Here is a 20,386-nt window from a genome sequence, read left to right as displayed (position 1 = left end):
ACGTCAGACTTTCATGATCCTGAATTCGGAATTTAAATCCTTGAATACATCAGCGAAAACCACTGTGCTGGGTAAAGATTATACCATTTATATCAGAACTGAATCAATGAGGTGTTTTACTTGTGGGAAGTACGGTCATACAAAACTGGTATGTTCAATGAATGATGGGGCTAACCCTAATGTGAATGAGCGTAATCATTCTACGGAACAATTGCCTTCTGCTCCAGTAAATAATGAAGGTGCCAGTGACAGACTCGATCAGGTAATTGAAGCGCCTTCTCTCTCTGAAGATGGAGAAGGTGCTAACGAGCCTATAACGAACGAGCACGTTGAAGATTTGACACATTCTTCCGTGAATACCGTTGAAAGTGTAAATGACAGCACAGTGCGGGCTTAAGTAGAGCGCGCTGACGCAGATCCCGCCGGCGCGAGCGGTGAACCGGAGCGACCAGTAGAGCGGGCTGAGCTCGTGATGCCTGGCGGAGAGTTGGTCGATTCGCAGGCATCGGGATTTAGACCATCGACTCTACCTGTGCGACTCCACCGAGCAACGACACCAGCTACGCACTTAAGTATCTTCTTCTCCCTTTCCTTTCCTACTTGTACTCTATTTCCCTTAATCAACATGTGCTTTCAATACATTCCTGATGTCTCTCGACAACGCACTCTCATCACGCACAGAAGGCTGCGCAATACTGCTAATCTGCGTCCCGTTCTCTCATCCACACACACACCTCTCTCTCTCTTTCTATGGGTCTATGGAATTGTCAGTCAGCATTCAATAAAGCTGACTTCATTCCTGCCTTTGCATCTCTTTCAACTCTTAATATCTTGGGCTTGACTGAGACCTGGATCCGTCCAGAAGACTCAGCAACCCCTGCTGCTCTCTCTAACAACTTCTCTTTCTCTCACACCCCTCGCCAGTCTGGTAGGGGTGGGGGGACTGGTATTCTCATTTCTAACAATTGGAAATACTCAACTCTCTCCTCTCTATGCAATAACAACTCATTTGAATATCACGCTATTACACTTACAACTCCCTTTAAGATCGAGATTGTAGTCATTTATCGCCCCCCAGGTCAACTGGGAAGCTTTGTTGAGGAGCTGGATGTGCTGCTGTCCTCTTTCCCTGAGGACGGCACTCCACTTGTAGTCTTTGGCGATTTCAACATTCATCTAGACATTCATCATTCTCTCCTAGCCTCATTCGATCTCAATCGGCTCATCATCACAGGTACTCACAAGTCAGGCAACCAACTGGACCTGGTCTACACACGCAACTGCATCACAGACAATATTTTGGTGAAACCTCTCCGTGTTTCAGATCATTTCCTCATTACTTTCAATCTACAACTCACTATCCACACTCCACCAACTCCCCTACCAGTTACCTTCAGACGAAACCTGCGCTCACTTTCTCCCTCCCGTCTTTCCTCTGCTGTGTCATCTTCTCTTCCCTCACCCTCACAATTCTCATCTCTAGATGTGAATACCGCAACGGATACTTTATGCTCCACATTAACTTCTTTAGACACTATCTGCCCTCTCTCCTCCAGGCCAGCACACGCTACCCCCTCTAAACCCTGGTTATCTGAGGTTCTTCGGGAACACCGGACTAAACTCAGGGCAATGGAGAGGAAATGGCGCAAATCAAAAGATACATCTGACCTGAGTATGTACCAATCTCTGCTCTCTTCCTTTTCTGCTGATGTTCATGCCGCAAAATCTTCATATTTCCACAACAAGATCAACTCCGCCTCTAACACACGAACACTTTTCAAGACATTCAACTCTCTCCTCTGTCCACCTCCACCACCACCCACCTCCTCGCTAACTGCTGATGATTTTGCTAACTTCTTCACTAACAAAACAACAACCATTAGCAGTCAGTTCTCTCCTCCACACACACAGGAACCTAGTCCAACCTCTCCCACAGCCAATAACCTTCTCTCCTCCTTCTCTCCTCTAACCGAGGAAGAAGTATCTAAACTTCTCCTCTCCAGTCATCCTACCACCTGCCCTCTAGACCCCATCCCCTCACACCTTCTTCAAGCCATCTCTCCCACACTTCTACCAGCACTCACACACTTCATCAACTCATCCCTCCATACTGGCATTTTTCCTACAGCATTTAAGCAGGCTCGGGTAACCCCACTGCTTAAAAAACCAACTTTAAACACATCACTTCTAGAGAATTACAGACCTGTCTCTCTCCTACCTTTCATTGCAAAAACACTTGAACGAGTTGCTTTCAACCAAGTATCATCTTTCCTGTCTCTGAATAACCAGCTGGATGTTAACCAATTTGGCTTCAAGAAAGGGCATTCGACCGAGACCGCATTACTTTCAGTCACAGAAGCCCTGCGGATCGCCAAAGCTGCTTCCAAATCATCAGTTCTCATTCTCCTAGACCTGTCTGCTGCCTTCGACACTGTGAATCATCAGATCCTTCTGTCCACTCTCTCATCACTGGGCATCACATGATCTTCCCTCCACTGGTTTGAGTCCTATCTCACAGGTAGGTCATTCAGGGTCGCATGGAGAGGCGAGGTATCCAAAGTACATCGACTGACCACAGGGGTTCCCCAGGGGTCAGTCCTTGGACCGCTCCTCTTCTCCATTTACACCACATCACTGGGACCCATCATACAGGCACATGGTTTCTCTTACCATTGCTATGCTGATGACACCCAGCTCTACCTCTCATTTCAACCAGACGATCCCACAGTAGCTGCACGTATCTCTAGCTGTCTGGCGGACATCTCGGCATGGATGAAGGAACATCACCTGTAGCTCAATCTGGCAAAGACTGAGCTTCTCGTTCTCCCTGCCAATCCGTCTCTACAGCACGACTTCACTATCCAGTTAGACTCATCCTCAATCACCCCATCAAGGTCAGTCAGAAATCTTGGAGTAATCTTTGATGACCAGCTAACCTTCACAGACCACATTTCAAAGACAGCTCGATCATGCAGGTTTGCAATGCACAACATCAGGAAGATCAGGCCTTTCCTAACTGAGCATGCAACACAACTTCTTGTCCAGGCCCTGGTTATTTCTAGGCTTGATTACTGCAATGCTCTTCTAGCTGGTCTTCCATCATGTGCAACTAAACCCTTACAATTGATCCAGAATGCTGCTGCTCGTCTTGTATTCAACGAGCCCAAAAGGGCCCACGTCACTCCGCTGTTCATCTCCCTGCATTGGCTACCACTCGCTGCTCGAATCAAGTTCAAGGTGCTGACACTTGCTTACAGATTGTCCACCGGCTCAGCTCCCTCCTACTTTCACTCGCTCCTACGGGTCTACATCCCTACCAGAAGCCTACGATCGGCCAAGGAGCGACGGATCGTGGTGCCTTCACAGCGAGGCACAAAATCACTGTCCAGAACATTCTCATTCACGGTTCCATGCTGGTGGAATGACCTACCCACCCTCGTCCGTAATGCAGAATCCCTGACAGCTTTCAAAAGACAACTGAAAACTCATCTCTTCCGTGAGCACTTAACATAGAAAAAAAAAAAAAACCTTTCTCTTGAAATCTTCGCTTGTCTGGTTTATGCTACTCTGAGCAATGTTTGAACTTTGTATTTTGAGCACTTCTTGCGTTGTTTTTGCCTCTCCACGATGACTCGCTTGGTTTAATCCTCAAATGTAAGTCGCTTTGGATAAAAGCGTCTGTTAAATGACTAAATGTAAATGTAATGTAAATGTAGCCTGTCTCAGGGCGATGCTGGTGTGTTGATAGAAGGAAGTGAGATGGATTCTGATAGCGACACTTCTGATATAGCAGAAAATCCTACTTTTGTAAATTCTCAGGGAGGGCCTGCAGAGAATGTTCACAATTTTAAATTAAAGCATCCTTATTATACTGTCAGTCAAATTAATAATTTTTTGGACAATACCTTTAACCAGCGAAAACCAAAACTTGAGAAATACTTCCCAGATTTACAACTCTTTGTTGAATCATGTACGATGGCAATAAGAAAGACAACACTGGAGGAGCTTGATCAGCCTAAACGCTACAGGCGAATGATGTACCGTTTTTACACACTTATTTCATTAAAAGGGGAAAAGTCTGTCCATCTTCATTTCTGAAAATGTGTAACATTTGAGACCCCAGCTCGGTCACATTCATATTTCACTAATGTTAATTACATAACTTGCAGTTCAGAAAGAAGTTAGAACTACCACTTGAGGTGCAGCAAACACTGGGACATGCCATTATGTACAGTAATAGTACGATTTGATTTTGATTAAAAATAAGCTAAAAAATAAACTGTGGTCGTCGAGTGGTAGACATTTGAACTTAAATTGAAGTGTTCAAGCCATTAAACAAATTAAACATAAACAAACATCTTCCACCATGTATTTTTCCTCTTCCACAGTCGGTGATGCAGGGAGTCTTGTGATTGGTTGTCAAGCAAGCCAGAATTTAGTAGCCTCATCTCTGATTGGCTGGAATTATAGCATATTGTAAAGCTGGGTTGTGTTGAAGCGACCGTCTGCGCTTAGAGAGTGCTTATGGCTGGTATGAAAGGAGCAAGAAAGTGAAACTTTGCACATGCGAAAGAGAACGTCTGCGCACATCCAAATACTTATTTTAAATGCAAAATTGATTTTCGTTCGCTCTAAATATTTTTTTATCTGCGAGACGAACATTTCTCCGCAAACTCAATTCACGCGTGACATAACTGCCAAATTCAAACTGTGCCCTCGCGCTATGGCTGGTGGCGCTGAGCCAAAAACGGACGCGCTCAGCGCTTGTCATATATCACAACTATTCAGTGTTTTTAACCACAATGATGTCTGCAGCAATCACTCAGCCCAACCCTAGTCTGGTTCAACCCTTCCACCAGGCTCAGCAGACCTCGTTCTGGGACGTCCGTGGCTTGATCAGCATTCACCAGTCATCTGTTGGGCCACCGGTGAGGTATGTCAATGGAGCAAACATTGTAAAGTAAACTGCCTTCTAGCCATTAACAAGAATCAATCTAAGCCCCCCACTCCAGTCTTCCTGGGATCCACCTCTGTTGAGAGTCCAGTCACTGATTCTGTACCGAATATTCCCTCTGAATACCAGGCATTTCAGGACGTGTTCAGTAAACAAAGATCTACCACCCTTCCACCTCACCGACCTTGGGATTGCGCCATTGAGTTGCTGCCTGGGGCCACTCTACCTAAAGGGAAGGTTTATCCCCTGTCCATTCCTGAGCATAAGGCCATGGAGGAATATGTGGAGGAGGCGTTACGACAGGGATATATTCAATCCTCTACGTCCCCAGCCGCATCTAGCTTCTTCTTCGTCGGAAAGAAGGATAGTGGGCTTCGTCCGTGTATTGACTACCGGGTCCTGAATGCATCTACAATCAAATACCGATATCCTCTACCGTTGGTACCTGCTGCTCTCGAACAACTACGATCTGCGGTAATCTTCACGAAGCGAGACTTACGGAGCGCCTATAACCTGGTACGCGTACGCAAGGGAGATGAGTGAAAGACGGCTTTCATTACCCCTGCAGGCCCCTATGAATACCGGGTCATGCCCTTCGGTCTGTCCAACTCACCGTCAGTTTTCCAGGGGTTTATGAATGAGATATTCCTCAACCGTTTCGTCATAATCTACATAGACGACATCCTCATCTACTCCACCAGTCTTGAGGAGCACGTAAACCATGTACATCAAGTATTGACCCGTCTTCGTGAGCACCAGTTATATTTAAAACTCGAGAAGTGCGAATTCCACCAAACCACCATTCACTTCCTGGGTTATGTCATTCGACCACAGAGTATCTCCATGGATCAAAACGAGGTGAAAGCTGTCCTCAACTGGCCCAAACCTCAGACTCTGAAAGAACTACAGAGATTCCTTGGCTTTGCGAACTTTTATCGTTGTTTTATCAAGGACTACAGCAAGACCTGTGCTCCTGTCATATCCATGGTAAGGAAGGAGGTCAAACGTCTCACCTGGTCTCCAGAAGCCACTGCAGCCTTTGAGAACCTAAAGAAAGCCTTCTGTTCAGCCCCCATGCTCTGCCATCCGAACCCAGATAAGCCATTCGTCAAGGAAGTCGACGCCTCTTCCAACGGTGTTGGAGCGGTACTGTCTCAACGGCAGGGGACTCCTCTTCAACTCCGACCATGCACTTTCTTCTCACGCAAGTTAACACCGGCGGAACAAAACTATGATGTAGGCAATCGGGAGTTATCGGCCATCAAACTGGCGTTGGAAGAGTGGAGACATTGGCTAGAAGGAGCAAACCATCCATTCCAAGTAATCACAGACCATCGTAACCTAGAATACCTTCGAGACGCCAAAAGGTTGAATCCACGCCAGGCCCGGTGGTCATTGTTCTTCACTCGTTTCAACTTCTCGGTAACCTATCGCCCTGGAACCAAAAACCTCAAAGCCGACGCACTGTCTCGTATGTTCCAACCGGAAACCTCTCAGAAAAGCGCCGAAACAGTCCTCCCTTCAACCCTGATAATGAGTCCCATTCTCTGGAATCTCAACGACCCCATCGCTGAGGCCACCTTGTCGGAACCTGCTCCACCGGGGGTCCCGAGGGGAAGATCTTCGTTCCATCTCGACTCCGGATACCCCTCATGGAGTCCGTGCATACTTCTCCGGGATCCGGACACCCAGGTAGCCATCAGACCTTGACTCTCCTCCAAGAACGTTACTGGTGTCTCAGGATGTCTGCAGCAATCACTCAGCCCAACACTAGTCTGGTTCTGCCAACGCCACCTTCAGCCAAGATGGTACTGAAGTCACGTGCTTGAAGTCAGTAAGAGTTTTGTGTAAAACAGTATTCTTTTTTCTTCTCTCCACTTCCTGCTGTAACATTTGTTCAGTTAGTAAGGTTCAAGCAGGGTATGCGATAAAGACATCTTCAAAAGTTTAAAACATTGCAGTTTTGTTTGCACATGTTGTGAGAACAGAATAAAGTTTTTGCATATTCCATAGCAGTGGCGGCACAGACCTCCTCAGGGGCGGAGGGACCAGAAAGGGCACTAAATAAAAAAATGATTACTTCTTGATTTTTTTTGTTTCTATTCTTTCTTTCCTTGGCATTCTAATAAAATATGTTGATACAATTATTAGAATGAATAACACATCAAATGAAAATAGGGAAATTATGATAATATTACTAAATATTATTTACATACCAAACAAAACAGTGAGAATCAAGAAGGTAATTACGGAAAATTAATTTTTAGTTTTGTTGATGTTGTAAATTTAATTTATATATTATATTTATGTGTCACGGATTCAATCATCAATGACACCACTCCATCGATCGCAACTCAGCGCACCTGGTCTCGCTCATCATCCCCGGAATTCTAATCGCTTCCACCTGCTCATCATCATTACTCACCTTGTTGCACACCATTCATAAGCTTCAGTCTCCTCTCACTCAGCGTCCGGTCTTGACTATCCGTTACCTGTGACTCACTGGTTCCTTGTGTTCGTTGCCTGGTTCCAGTTATTGCCTGACTTCAAGTGGTTTTCACTCCATGCTAACGTCCTATTTATATCTCCTCTGCAGCGGCCGTGAATTGGGTTTCCTGATACTCACGATCACCTTCCTGTGTTTCACCTGCACTGATCTACGACTGTTCAAGTGTCCTTCAGTAAGATCCAGCTGATCAAACAGAGCTCTTTCTGTATCACTCCTGTTCACGGAATCCTCTGGGACTTGGGAATTCCCCGGGACATCACGAGCCTTCAAGTATTCTGAAGTTGCTTATGCTTGTGTAAATAAACATTGTCACTCTATCTTTGTGTCTTGGTCCATCAGTACAAGCGTGACAGAAGACCGGACCACACTATCCAAGCTTCATCGGCTCACAATGTCCTACATTCCGGTGCTGAGACCACTCAGGGCGCCACCGCATCGACTGCCACAGTACATTCGCCTCTTTCCGCAGCAGACGCTGCATCATCCAGTCCACCTACTACACTTCAAGAAACCCTCGCTGAACTTAGTCGCACTCTACAGAGTCTCCGACCTGCATCGCCGATGAAGCATCCAGTAGCCCCATGGCCCGACCCGCTTCATATTCGGGAGACGAGGCATGCAGTGGATTCCTTTTGCAGTGTCGACTTTACATGGAGATCCACGCCCACCAATTCATCTCTGAAAGAGCCAAGATATCCTTTGTTATCTCACTACTCACAGGTCACGCTTTGAGTTGGGCACAAGCGCTATGGGATTCTAATGCACCTGCTCTACAATCGTTGAGTTGCTTTCTGGAACACTTTCAAGTTGTCTTCGCACAAACCTCGAATTGCGGTGTCCATCCACGATCAGATGCTACGTTTACGTCAGGGCCGTTCTACGGTGGCAGACTATGCCCTGCAGTTCCGCACTATCGCCGCTAACAGTGGATGGAATGAAGTTGCTTTAATGACTGCTTATCGACGTGGTTTGAATCCCGAAATCTGTCTGCAGCTCGCCATTTATGAAGACTCGGGGAATTTCATTTCCGCATCGCTGCTCAACCGCCTGTAGCACTGTTTACAAGACAGATTGTTTCAAAGCATTTTTACAGTGATAACAGGAAGTTAATGCAATAAAGTTTGTTTCGGCTGAAACAAGAAAATCTAGAAGAAAATAGTGTCATAGTCCAGCTTAAGTAAGTTCAGTGTTGATTCATTTCTCTTGTAAAAAGGTTATTAATTTATCTTTATAGCCGGTCTGGAGAAAACAGTGATGTCATTGTCCACCTCAGATCAGTTCTCATTTAATGCTGTCAATGCAGGAAAATTGATTGATTGATAGATTGTGCTGGAATCTCAGGAATATCTGATCCGACCCCGGACGCTGGATCCTGTTTTCTTTCATCCTGAGTTTGACTGAGAAAGCCAGGAGACAACGCAACGATGATAAAAAAGAGAGCAGAGTTTACTGAATCACCTTAGTTGCGTGTGTTTCAATGCTTAGACTTCATCTGAACAGAACAATTCCAACAAGTGTTATTATAACAAAGCAAGAACAATGGAAAATGACTGCTTCACAACATAATCCCGTGAAGTTAAAACCTTTTAAATGGAGATATTCTCTAATCTCTAACTCATAAACTCATTACTCATGAAGACAAATATCCCTGGACCACACAATCATAGGATTAAACCACAATGGCAAGCATGGCAAGAGATGAGAAGTCATATAAAAACATAAAATGATAAATACTGTAAATCATTAAATGATAAATTGTATAAATAAAATAAAAATATGAATAATGAAATGAAAACTACATAAATGACTAATCACACACACACACAATCTAAAACAGGGTATATGCAGGATTCTTGAAGTTAATTTTAATACCTTTTCAAGACTTTTTCAAGACCTTCTCAATATTTTTTAATACCTCACCGCCACTTCAAGCTGTAACCATTTACATCAGTGATACTTTTAACTTAACAGTTTTAGTTTGTGATAAAGACTATAGACCACTCTGATAAAAAAAAAAATTCAAATAGGCTGGGATAGTAAATCAAAGCAAAGTTTATTAAAAAACAAAACAAAACAAAACTTTGCTCCACCCTCAACAACAATCATGCTGACATGTGCCTCAGTTCTTCGTTTTTTAATAAAAATTACTAAATTCACACACTTTTACGATGTTTTTGGGACTCAAACTGTTGGACAGCTAATTCAGAAAAAGTACTTTCAAGATGTAAGACTTTATAAAGCCATGATAAGACTTTTTAATACTTTTTAAGGGTCTTAATTTTCCTAAAATTGATTTATCACCTTTTAATACTTTTCAAGACCCCGCGGATACCCTGTAAAAACAGTATTTTATTTATCTGACTCTATCATTTCAACAAGTACACAGTATCTGTACATTATTATTTTAGGAGTTAAAAACCCAGAATTAAAGAGGGAACAAAATCATACTGATTATTCTTTATTTTTCTTCATATTCATCTGTGCCAGTTTCAGACTGACACAAATACATCTGTTTTCATCACAAACTTACACAATTCTTGGAAAGGTGGCAAAAATTAATCATTTATTTGGTCAGTTTTGTGAGAAAGAATCTTTTTACACCTGATATTTAACAAAAGGAACTGCAATCAGAGCTCTAATTGGGGAAGCAGACGTTAAATATAAACAGAAGATGATGGTATGTTCTTGTGTTCCCGCTCAAGCCGCACGGACGCTGAAGAACGGTAGTGCTCGGATGAAAGAGTCCAGCTTGGTGTTGAACAGGTCGCTCTGAAGAGACTCGCCCAGCACACACAGCGGGTTCTTCACGATGTACTCCACGTAAAGCTGCAGTCAGACACAACCACATTTACCACAGTAAAATAATAGAGCATTAGTAGAGTACTGCGAGTATAGCGAGTGTGTTACCGTGCTGTAGAGCGAGTGTGTTACCGTGCTATAGAGTAGAGCGAGTGTGTTACCTTGCTGAAGAGTAGAGCGAGTGTGTTACCGTGCTGTAGAGTAGAGCGAGTGTGTTACCGTGCTGTAGAGTAGAGCGAGTGTGTTACCTTGCTGAAGAGTAGAGCGAGTGTGTTACTGTGCTGTAGAGTAGAGCGAGTGTGTTACTGTGCTGTAGAGTAGAGCGAGTGTGTTACCGTGCTGTAGAGTACAGCGAGAGTGTTACTGTGCTGTAGAGTAGAGCGAGTGTGTTACCGTGCTGTAGAGTAGAGCGAGTGTGTTACCGTGCTGTAGAGTAGAGCGAGTGTGTTACTGTGCTGTAGAGTAGAGCGAGTGTGTTACCGTGCTGTAGAGTAGAGCGAGTGTGTTACTGTGCTGTAGAGTAGAGCGAGTGTGTTACCGTGCTGTAGAGTAGAGCGAGTGTGTTACCGTGCTGTAGAGTAGAGCGAGTGTGTTACCGTGCTGTAGAGTAGAGCGAGTGTGTTACTGTGCTGTAGAGTAGAGCGAGTGTGTTACCGTGCTGTAGAGTAGAGCGAGTGTGTTACCAGCGAGTGTGTAACCGTGCTGTAGAGTAGAGCGAGTGTGTTTCTGTGCTGTAGAGTAGAGCGAGTGTGTTACCGTGCTGTAGAGTAGAGCGAGTGTGTTACTGTGCTGTAGAGTAGAGCGAGTGTGTTACTGTGCTGTAGAGTAGAGCGAGTGTGTTACTGTGCTGTAGAGTAGAGCGAGTGTGTTACCGTGCTGTAGAGTAGAGCGAGTGTGTTACGGTGCTGTAGAGTAGAGCGAGTGTGTAACCGTGCTGTAGAGTAGAGCGAGTGTGTTTCTGTGCTGTAGAGTAGAGCGAGTGTGTTACCGTGCTGTAGAGTAGAGCGAGTGTGTTACTGTGCTGTAGAGTAGAGCGAGTGTGTTACTGTGCTGTAGAGTAGAGCGAGTGTGTTACTGTGCTGTAGAGTAGAGCGAGTGTGTTACCGTGCTGTAGAGTAGAGCGAGTGTGTTACGGTGCTGTAGAGTAGAGCGAGTGTGTTACCGTGCTGTAGAGTAGAGCGAGTGTGTTACCGTGCTGTAGAGTAGAGCGAGTGTGTTACCGTGCTGTAGAGTAGAGCGAGTGTGTTACCGTGCTGTAGAGTAGAGCGAGTGTGTTACTGTGCTGTAGAGTAGAGCGAGTGTGTTACCGTGCTGTAGAGTAGAGCGAGTGTGTTACCGTGCTGTAGAGTAGAGCGAGTGTGTTACTGTGCTGTAGAGTAGAGCGAGTGTGTTACTGTGCTGTAGAGTAGAGCGAGTGTGTTACCGTGCTGTAGAGTAGAGCGAGTGTGTTACTGTGCTGTAGAGTAGAGCGAGTGTGTTACTGTGCTGTAGAGTAGAGCGAGTGTGTTACCGTGCTGTAGAGTAGAGCGAGTGTGTTACTGTGCTGTAGAGTAGAGCGAGTGTGTTACTGTGCTGTAGAGTAGAGCGAGTGTGTTACTGTGCTGTAGAGTAGAGCGAGTGTGTTACTGTGCTGTAGAGTAGAGCGAGTGTGTTACCGTGCTGTAGAGTAGAGCGAGTGTGTTACTGTGCTGTAGAGTAGAGCGAGTGTGTTACTGTGCTGTAGAGTAGAGCGAGTGTGTTACTGTGCTGTAGAGTAGAGCGAGTGTGTTACTGTGCTGTAGAGTAGAGCGAGTGTGTTACCGTGCTGTAGAGTAGAGCGAGTGTGTTACCGTGCTGTAGAGTAGAGCGAGTGTGTTACCTTGCTGTAGAGTACAGCGAGTGTGATACTGTGCTGTAGAGTAGAGCGAGTGTGTTACCGTGCTGTAGAGTAGAGCGTGTTACCTTGCTGTAGAGTAGAGCGAGTGTGTTACCGTGCTGTAGAGTAGAGCGTGTTACCTTGCTGTAGAGTAGAGCGAGTGTGTTACCGTGCTGTAGAGTACAGCGAGTGTGTTACCGTGCTGTAGAGTAGAGCGAGTGTGTTACCGTGCTGTAGAGTAGAGCGAGTGTGTTACTGTGATGTAGAGTAGAGCGAGTGTGTTACCGTGCTGTAGAGTAGAGCGAGTGTGTTACCGTGCTGTAGATCTGCTGCAGTGTGTCTCTGCAGTTAGGCACGCCCAGGTCTGTGTTCATCACCAGTTTGATGCCTGTTGGAGTTTCATAATAATGCAGCTTATACCGGCTGGTCTGGAACGCCAGAAACCCATCTTTCCTGAAGAGTTTAGTTAAGGAAAACACACTCACTCTCACACACACACACACACACACACACACACACACACACACACACACACACACACACACACACACACACACACATATATGCACACTCTCTCTCTCTCTCTCTCACACACACACACACACACACAAACACACAGGATACATGTCCAGTGGACTCATCTTGCTGATGAAGGATCTGATGGAGAACAGCATCCCGTACATCAGCTTAAACTCCTGACAACAGAGGGAACACAATAATGACGTCATTCTCATGAGCGAATCTGAAACATGACAATAGATATTTACAACGGGAAGAATATTATCATACATGCAACTCTCTACAGGGAATAAAATGAACACAGGAAAGAACATAAGAAATTAAATAAATAAAGAGGATAAACAATATGGAGGAAATACAAGAAAAAGAGTGTGCTTGAACCTCTTCTTTGGAGATTCCGGCCTGTTTCTTGCGGTTCCACTCGCTGTAATGAAGACAGCTGCCATTGCGGTCAAATATGTAGAAGTTATGAACGGTCATCTGAGAGAAATGAGGAGGATCACACGATTACTGCGGAGATGAGCCAATAATATCAGTCACACATAGTCAGTATAACGCAGAATACAGTTAAACACAAGATAAATGCTGTTAGATTATCTGTATTGTGTTTAACTCATATTCGTTACAGCAAATGCTGATGGATTATATTGTTTACCTTCCGCGCGGCGTCAGCCCTCAGACTGACCCGACACCTGCCTGAACAAGAATCAAAAACTACCCTTTAAACAATTTTGGTTTTAATATGCTTCAAACAAACATTAATTAAAAATATATATGATTGTTTACGACATGTAATGCATTCCCGCAGCTGTGTTTTCTGATTTATCAGACAGGCGCGATCGTTTAAGACAGGCACGTGTGCGGACTCCTGCCAATGGGTCCTTCAAGTAACAATTGTTGAGAGAAAATGGCCGCAACGCTGCAGTTTCCAGCTAATGTTTCATCTTTTAATAATTATAATGATGCCGTTCCTGACTGGACGCAGAGGGAAGTCAGCACAGGGGTGAGAAGCACTCAATTTAAAAATAATAATCTTAATTAGTTGAGTTATGGTGTCGAGAAACGCGTTTCTTAGGACATAGACGGATGAAACTCGGTGAATGATGCAGCAGAACTGAACGAGTCTCATTATACAATAAAGTTTATTACCTGGAATATGAAATTTACTCATATTTGACGAAGTTCGCGTCATTGATCATGTGTGATTTTCCTGTTTATTACAGTGAAGCTGCTTTGATGTATAAATAAATGTGACTTGATTTGGAATAAAGTTTCATTAATCTGTATAATATTTTTTTCATAATTAATGCGTAAACGCTTCGATATTAAATATAACATTTATTGTTATACCCAATTGATAGATTAATCAAAACTAAACATTGAGTGGAATATTCATCATTTAGTCATTCATTATGCAGAATTATTTTCAGTAATATCTTAATTTTATATTACGCTGCTGTGTTGTGCATGTTTAGTCTGGGCTAGTTTAAGCCAGGTTTGTGTGACGCTGCTGTGTTGTGCATGTTTAGTCTGGGCTAGTTTAAGCCAGGTTTGTGTGACGCTGCTGTGTTGTGCATGTTTAGTCTGGGCTAGTTTAAGCCAGGTTTGTGTGACGCTGCTGTGTTGTGCATGTTTAGTCTGGGCTAGTTTAAGCCAGGTTTGTGTGACGCTGCTGTGTTGTTCATGTTTAGTCTGGGCTAGTTTAAGCCTGGTTTGTGTGACGCTGCTGTGTTGTGCATGTTTAGTCTGGGCTAGTTTAAGCCAGGTTTGTGTGACGCTGCTGTTTAGTGCATGTTTAGTCTGGGCTAGTTTAAGCCAGGTTTGTGTGACGCTGCTGTGTTGTGCATGTTTAGTCTGGGCTAGTTTAAGCCAGGTTTGTGTGACGCTGCTGTGTTGTGCATGTTTAGTCTGGGCTAGTTTAAGCCAGGTTTGTGTGACGCTGCTGTTTAGTGCATGTTTAGTCTGGGCTAGTTTAAGCCAGGTTTGTGTGACGCTGCTGTTTTGTGCATGTTTAGTCTGGGCTAGTTTAAGCCAGGTTTGTGTGACGCTGCTGTGTTGTGCATGTTTAGTCTGGGCTAGTTTAAGCCAGGTTTGTGTGACGCTGCTGTGTTGTGCATGTTTAGTCTGGGCTAGTTTAAGCCAGGTTTGTGTGACGCTGCTGTTTAGTGCATGTTTAGTCTGGGCTAGTTTAAGCCAGGTTTGTGTGACGCTGCTGTTTTGTGCATGTTTAGTCTGGGCTAGTTTAAGCCAGGTTTGTGTGACGCTGCTGTGTTGTGCATGTTTAGTCTGGGCTAGTTTAAGCCAGGTTTGTGTGACGCTGCTGTGTTGTGCATGTTTAGTCTGGGCTATTTTAAGCCTGGTTTGTGTGACGCTGCTTTGTTGTTTATGTTTAGTCTGGGCTAGTTTAAGCCTGGTTTGTGTGACGCTGCTTTGTTGTGCATGTTTAGTCTGGGCTAGTTTAAGCCAGGTTTGTGTGACGCTGCTGTGTTGTGTGTTGTGTTCAGACCACCATCATGGCGGTGGAGTTTGACGGAGGAGTTGTGATGGGCGCTGACTCCCGCACCACCACTGGGTAAGAGCCGCCGCTCGTGAGTCCAGCTCATGGTTTGATGATTGTGTGTTTGACGGATGTTACGTATGATCTGTGCAGCGCTTACATCGCCAACCGCGTGACGGATAAACTCACGCCGATCCACGAGCGGATCTTCTGCTGCCGCTCCGGCTCCGCGGCCGACACTCAGGCCATCGCTGACGCCGTCACATACCAGCTGGGCTTCCACAGGTACACACCAGCATTCAGTTTACACACCTGAGCTGGCCATAGAAAACTTGAGGTCAGGAATCGGATACTTGTTATAAAATTAATATTTCAATATGACTTTAAACCATTCAAGCTCGAGACTGTTTTCTGTGTGTGTGTATCAGTATACTGGATCAGTGCAGCTCTTAAAGTGACAGCACTAATATTCCTGCCGTCTCTATAATAACACTAACCACACAACAGAAGACTGAGAACATTCACTCGTTCTTCACTGAATAACTTTTGTGTCTATATTTGTAATTGTATAATTTTTTTATAAAGTGCAGTTATTTTAGTTTCTGAACCTGAAAATCTTAAAACACTGTTTATTTCAATCATATCTTTGTTTAGTTGTCTATTTGTTGCGATTGCTAATTTTGTTATTAGTTATTTTTTAATTACTGAGTGTTTATTGTCTTTAATAATGCTTGAAGTTTATATTAGTTCGGCTAGTTGTTCTTCTATGGTGTTTTTAAACCTCAGGCAAACGTTCCCTGTGTAAGTGTCTTTATCTGCTGATTTCTGTTCATGATATTCAGATACAATTACATGTTTTAGATAAGAGTAAATGTGAATATCTGCTTTTTTTGTTGCCTTATTGGAATTGAAATTTGGAATCGATAAGCAGAATCGGAATTGTTCAAATAAAAAAAAAAATCCAACCCTAGATACCAGTGAAGTTTTCATATTCGTCAAAGATCCTATGTTTGATGAATCTGTCTGGCACTTTCTGACTGTGACCCCTGACCCTCTCTCTCTGTGACCCCCTGACCCTCTCTCTGTGACCCCTGACCCTCTCTCTGTGACCCCTGACCCTCTCTCTGTGACCTCTGACCCTCTCTTTCTCTCTCTGTAACCCCTGACCCTCTCTCTCTGTAACCCCTGACCCTCTCTCTCTGTGACCCCCTGACCTCTCTCTGTGACCCCCTGACCTCTCTCTGTGACCCCCTGACCTCTCTCTGTGACCCCCTGACCTCTCTCTGTGACCCCCTGACCTCTCTCTGTGACCTCTGACCCTCTCTCTCTGTGACCCCCTGACCTCTCTCTGTGACCCCCTGACCTTCTCTCTCTGTGACCTCTGACCTCTCTCTGTGTCCTCTGACCTCTCTCTGTGACCCCTGACCCTCTCTCTCTGTGTCCTCTGACCTCTCTCTGTGACCTCTGACCTCTCTCTGTGACCCCCTGACCTTCTCTCTCTGTGTCCTCTGACCTCTCTCTGTGACCCCCTGACCTTCTCTCTCTGTGACATCTGACCCCCTCTCTCTCTGTGACCCCCTGACCCTCTCTCTGTGACCTCTGACCCTATCTTTCTCTCTCTGTGACCCCTGACCCTATATTTCTCTCTGTGACCCCTGACCCTCTCTCTGTGACCTCTTACCCTATCTTTCTCTCTCCGTGACCCCTGACCCTATCTTTCTCTCTCTGTGACCTCTGACTCTCTCTTTCTCTCTCTGTGACCTCTGACTCTCTCTTTCTCTCTCTGTGACCTCTGACCCTCTCTTTCTCTCTGTGACCTCTGACCCTCTCTTTCTCTCTCTGTGACCCCCTGACCCTCTCTCTCTGTGACCCCCTGACCTCTCTCTGTGACCCCCTGACCTCTCTCTGTGACCCCCTGACCTCTCTCTGTGACCCCCTGACCTTCTCTCTCTGTGACCCCCTGACCTTCTCTCTCTGTGACCCCTGACCTTCTCTCTCTGTGACCTCTGACCCTCTCTTTCTCTCTCTGTGGCCTCTGACCCTCTCTTTCTCTCTCTGTGGCCTCTGACCCTCTCTCTCTCTGTGACCTCTGACCCTCTCTTTCTCTCTCTGTGACCTCTGACAACCTCTTTGTGACCTCTGACCCTGTCTTTCTCTCTCTGTGGGCTCTGACTCTCTCTGTGACCTCTGACCCTCTCTTTCTCTCTCTTTGACCTCTGACCCTCTCTTTCTCTCTCTGTGACCTCTGACAACCTCTTTGTGACCTCTGACCCTGTCTTTCTCTCTCTGTGGGCTCTGACTCTCTCTGTGACCTCTGACCCTCTCTTTCTCTCTCTTTGACCTCTGACCCTCTCTTTCTCTCTTTTTGACCTCTGACCCTCTCTTTCTCTCTCTGTGACCCCTGATCCTCTCTCTGTGACCCCTGACCCTCTCTCTGTGACCTCTGACCTCTCTCTGGTTTCCAGCATCGAGCTGGACGAGGCTCCTCTGGTCCAGACGGCAGCGAGTCTCTTCAAGGACATGTGCTACAGATACAGAGAGGAGCTGATGGCCGGCATCATCGTGGCCGGATGGGACAAGCGCAGGGGCGGACAGGTGTGTGTGTGTGCGCGCGCTCTCATCTGAGGGGGGGTGTGTGTGCTCATCTGAGGGGGGGTGTGCTCATCTGAGGGTGTGTGTGTGCTCATCTGAGGGTGTGTGTGTGCTCATCTGAGGGTGTGTGTGTGCTCATCTGAGGGTGTGTGTGTGCTCATGTGCTCATCTGAGGGTGTGTGTGTGTGCTCATCTGAGGGTGTGTGTGTGTGTGTGCTCATCTGAGGGTGTGTGTGTGTGTGTGCTCATCTGAGGGTGTGTGTGTGTGCGCTCATCTGAGGGTGTGTGTGTGTGTGTGTGCTCATCTGAGGGGGTGTGTGTGTGTGTGTGTGTGCTCATCTGAGGGTGTGTGTGTGTGCGCTCATCTGAGGGTGTGTGTGTGCGCTCATCTGAGGGTTTGTGTGTGTGCGCTCATCTGAGGGTGTGTGTGTGTGTGTGTGCTCATCTGAGGGTGTGTGTGTGTGTGTGTGTGTGTGTGCTCATCTGAGGGTGTGTGTGTGTGCGCTCATCTGAGGGTGTGTGTGTGTGCGCTCATCTGAGGGTGTGTGTGTGCGCTCATCTGAGGGTGTGTGTGTGCGCTCATCTGAGGGTGTGTGTGTGCGCTCATCTGAGGGTGTGTGTGTGCGCTCATCTGAGGGTGTGTGTGTGCGCTCATCTGAGGGTGTGTGTGTGTGCGCTCATCTGAGGGTGTGTGTGTGCGCTCATCTGAGGGTGTGTGTGTGTGCGCTCATCTGAGGGTGTGTGTGTGTGCGCTCATCTGAGGGTGTGTGTGTGCGCTCATCTGAGGGTGTGTGTGTGTGCGCTCATCTGAGGGTGTGTGTGTGTGCGCTCATCTGAGGGTGTGTGTGTGTGCGCTCATCTGAGGGTGTGTGTGTGTGCGCTCATCTGAGGGTGTGTGTGTGTGCGCTCATCTGAGGGGGTGTGTGTGTGCGCTCATCTGAGGGTGTGTGTGTGCGCTCATCTGAGGGTGTGTGTGTGCGCGCGCTCATCTGAGGGTGTGTGTGTGCCCGCGCTCATCTGAGGGTGTGTGTGTGCCCGCGCTCATCTGAGGGTGTGTGTGTGCCCGCGCTCATCTGAGGGTGTGTGTGTGCCCGCGCTCATCTGAGGGTGTGTGTGTGCGCTCATCTGAGGGTGTGTGTGCGTGCGCTCATCTGAGGGTGTGTGTGCGTGCGCTCATCTGAGGGTGTGTGTGCGTGCGCTCATCTGAGGGTGTGTGTGCGTGCGCTCATCTGAGGGTGTGTGTGCGTGCGCTCATCTGAGGGTGTGTGTGTGTGCGCTCATCTGAGGGTGTGTGTGTGTGTGTGTGTGTGCGCTCATCTGAGGGTGTGTGTGTGTGCGCTCATCTGAGGGTGTGTGTGTGTGCGCTCATCTGAGGGTGTGTGTGTGCGCTCATCTGAGGGTGTGTGTGTGCGTGCGCTCATCTGAGGGTGTGTGTGTGCGTGCGCTCATCTGAGGGTGTGTGTGTGCCCGCGCTCATCTGAGGGTGTGTGTGTGCCCGCGCTCATCTGAGGGTGTGTGTGTGCGTGCGCTCATCTGAGGGTGTGTGTGCGTGCGCTCATCTGAGGGTGTGTGTGTGCCCGCGCTCATCTGAGGGTGTGTGTGTGCCCGCGCTCATCTGAGGGTGTGTGTGTGTGCGTGCGCTCATCTGAGGGGGTGTGTGTGCGTGCGCTCATCTGAGGGTGTGTGTGTGTGCAGGTGTACACGGTGCCCGTGGGAGGGATGATGACCCGGCAGCCAGTGTCGGTCGGTGGATCCGGCAGTAGTTACATCTACGGTTATGTGGATTCAAACTACAAAACTGGGATGAGCAAAGAGGAGTGTCTCAAATTCACTGCAGGAGGTCAGGGACACACACACACACACACACACACACACACACACACACACACACACGCGCGCGCGAGTATATAGTAATTTATTCCTGTGATCAAAGCTGAAGACTGGAGTTATGATGCTGAAAATTCAGTGTCACATGATCCTTCAGAAATCAATATAATATGATGATTTGATGCTCAAGAAACATTTATGATTATCAGTGTTGAACACAGTTAATATTTTTGTGGAAAGCGTGAGATGCCACCACTCAAAAGTTTGTTGTCCTTGATTAATTAAAGTATTTTTTTCTTTTTTTTAATTTTACTGACACCAAACTTATGAACTGTTTTCAACATTATTATTTCTAGAGCATCAAATCATCATATTATAGTGATTTCTGAAGGATCATGTGACACTGAAGACTGGAGTAATGATGCTGAAAATTCAGCTTTGATCACAGGAATAAATATTCACACAGAAAACAGCTGATGCACACTGGAGTAATATTTCACTGTTTTTACTGTATTTGATCAAATAACCGCAGCTTTGATGAGCAGAAGAGACTTTCAAAAACATTAAAAAAATGTTTTTATCAGTCAAACCATGTCTTGACGTGTGTGTGTGTGTGTGTGTGTGTGTGTGTGTGTGTGCAGCGCTGACTCTGGCCATGGAGAGAGACGGCTCGAGTGGAGGAGTGGTGAGGCTGGCGGTGATCTCGGAGCTGGGAGTGGAGAGACAGGTGATCCTCGGGAACCAGTTACAGCAGTTCTCCACCGTCTGAGCCTCACACTCATTAAACATTACTCTGTTCCTCAGTAAAGTTCCAATAAACACGACTTCTTACAA

General features: G+C 46.2%; 2 protein-coding genes and 1 long non-coding RNA gene across 28 annotated transcripts; 1 reads left to right on the top strand and 2 right to left on the bottom strand.

Annotated features, from left to right (window-relative positions):
* Window positions 1-9,497: 9,497 nt before the first annotated feature.
* On the bottom strand, window positions 9,498-13,390 carry trappc1 (trafficking protein particle complex subunit 1). 2 transcript variants are annotated; one of them, XM_077230790.1, is made up of 5 exons: window positions 13,292-13,390; window positions 13,018-13,116; window positions 12,742-12,812; window positions 12,432-12,570; window positions 9,498-10,289 (listed from the first exon to the last, which is right to left on the bottom strand). In XM_077230790.1, the coding sequence occupies exons 2-5, from the start codon at window positions 13,114-13,116 to the stop codon at window positions 10,161-10,163; spliced, it is 438 nt and encodes a 145-aa protein (XP_077086905.1). In that variant the 5' UTR covers window positions 13,292-13,390; the 3' UTR covers window positions 9,498-10,160. The 2 variants fall into 2 exon arrangements, with proteins under 2 accessions (XP_077086905.1, XP_077086904.1); XM_077230789.1 differs by having other exon boundaries at window positions 13,018-13,146; window positions 13,292-13,344.
* Window positions 13,391-13,494: 104 nt separating this feature from the next.
* On the top strand, window positions 13,495-20,386 carry psmb6 (proteasome 20S subunit beta 6). The gene is made up of 6 exons (XM_077230787.1): window positions 13,495-13,639; window positions 15,141-15,208; window positions 15,287-15,418; window positions 17,599-17,728; window positions 19,421-19,565; window positions 20,194-20,386. The coding sequence occupies exons 1-6, from the start codon at window positions 13,544-13,546 to the stop codon at window positions 20,319-20,321; spliced, it is 699 nt and encodes a 232-aa protein (XP_077086902.1). The 5' UTR covers window positions 13,495-13,543; the 3' UTR covers window positions 20,322-20,386.
* On the bottom strand, window positions 16,173-17,566 carry LOC143738753 (uncharacterized). Of its 25 annotated transcripts, none has more exons than XR_013203998.1 (6): window positions 17,446-17,463; window positions 17,319-17,376; window positions 17,122-17,249; window positions 16,787-16,982; window positions 16,432-16,446; window positions 16,173-16,282 (listed from the first exon to the last, which is right to left on the bottom strand). It is a non-coding gene; the product is annotated as an uncharacterized LOC143738753 (long non-coding RNA). The 25 variants fall into 25 exon arrangements; XR_013204016.1 differs by having other exon boundaries at window positions 17,348-17,376; window positions 17,446-17,460; XR_013204020.1 differs by lacking the exons at window positions 17,319-17,376; window positions 17,446-17,463 and adding an exon at window positions 17,554-17,566 and having other exon boundaries at window positions 16,174-16,282.

Source organism: Siphateles boraxobius, unplaced genomic scaffold (genome assembly GCF_051911475.1).
Source record: "Siphateles boraxobius isolate OS27281-9 unplaced genomic scaffold, OSU_SipBor_1 150, whole genome shotgun sequence".
Lineage (NCBI taxonomy): Eukaryota > Metazoa > Chordata > Actinopteri > Cypriniformes > Leuciscidae > Siphateles > Siphateles boraxobius.
This window is presented reverse-complemented; position numbering and strand designations above follow the sequence as displayed.

Excerpts from the sequence above, each read along its gene's own strand:
- trappc1 (XM_077230790.1), bottom strand. The coding sequence starts at position 13,116 with ATGACCGTTCATAACTTCTACATATTTGACCGCAATGGCAGCTGTCTT. Across the intron at positions 12,571-12,741 it reads AAGATGAGTCCACTGGACAT|GAAAGATGGGTTTCTGGCGT; the intron begins GTATCCTGTGTG and ends TAAACTCTTCAG. Across the intron at positions 10,290-12,431 it reads TGCAGCAGATCTACAGCACG|CTTTACGTGGAGTACATCGT; the intron begins GTAACACACTCG and ends GTCTGACTGCAG.
- psmb6 (XM_077230787.1), top strand. The coding sequence starts at position 13,544 with ATGGCCGCAACGCTGCAGTTTCCAGCTAATGTTTCATCTTTTAATAAT. Across the intron at positions 13,640-15,140 it reads AGAGGGAAGTCAGCACAGGG|ACCACCATCATGGCGGTGGA; the intron begins GTGAGAAGCACT and ends TGTTGTGTTCAG. Across the intron at positions 17,729-19,420 it reads ACAAGCGCAGGGGCGGACAG|GTGTACACGGTGCCCGTGGG; the intron begins GTGTGTGTGTGT and ends GTGTGTGTGCAG.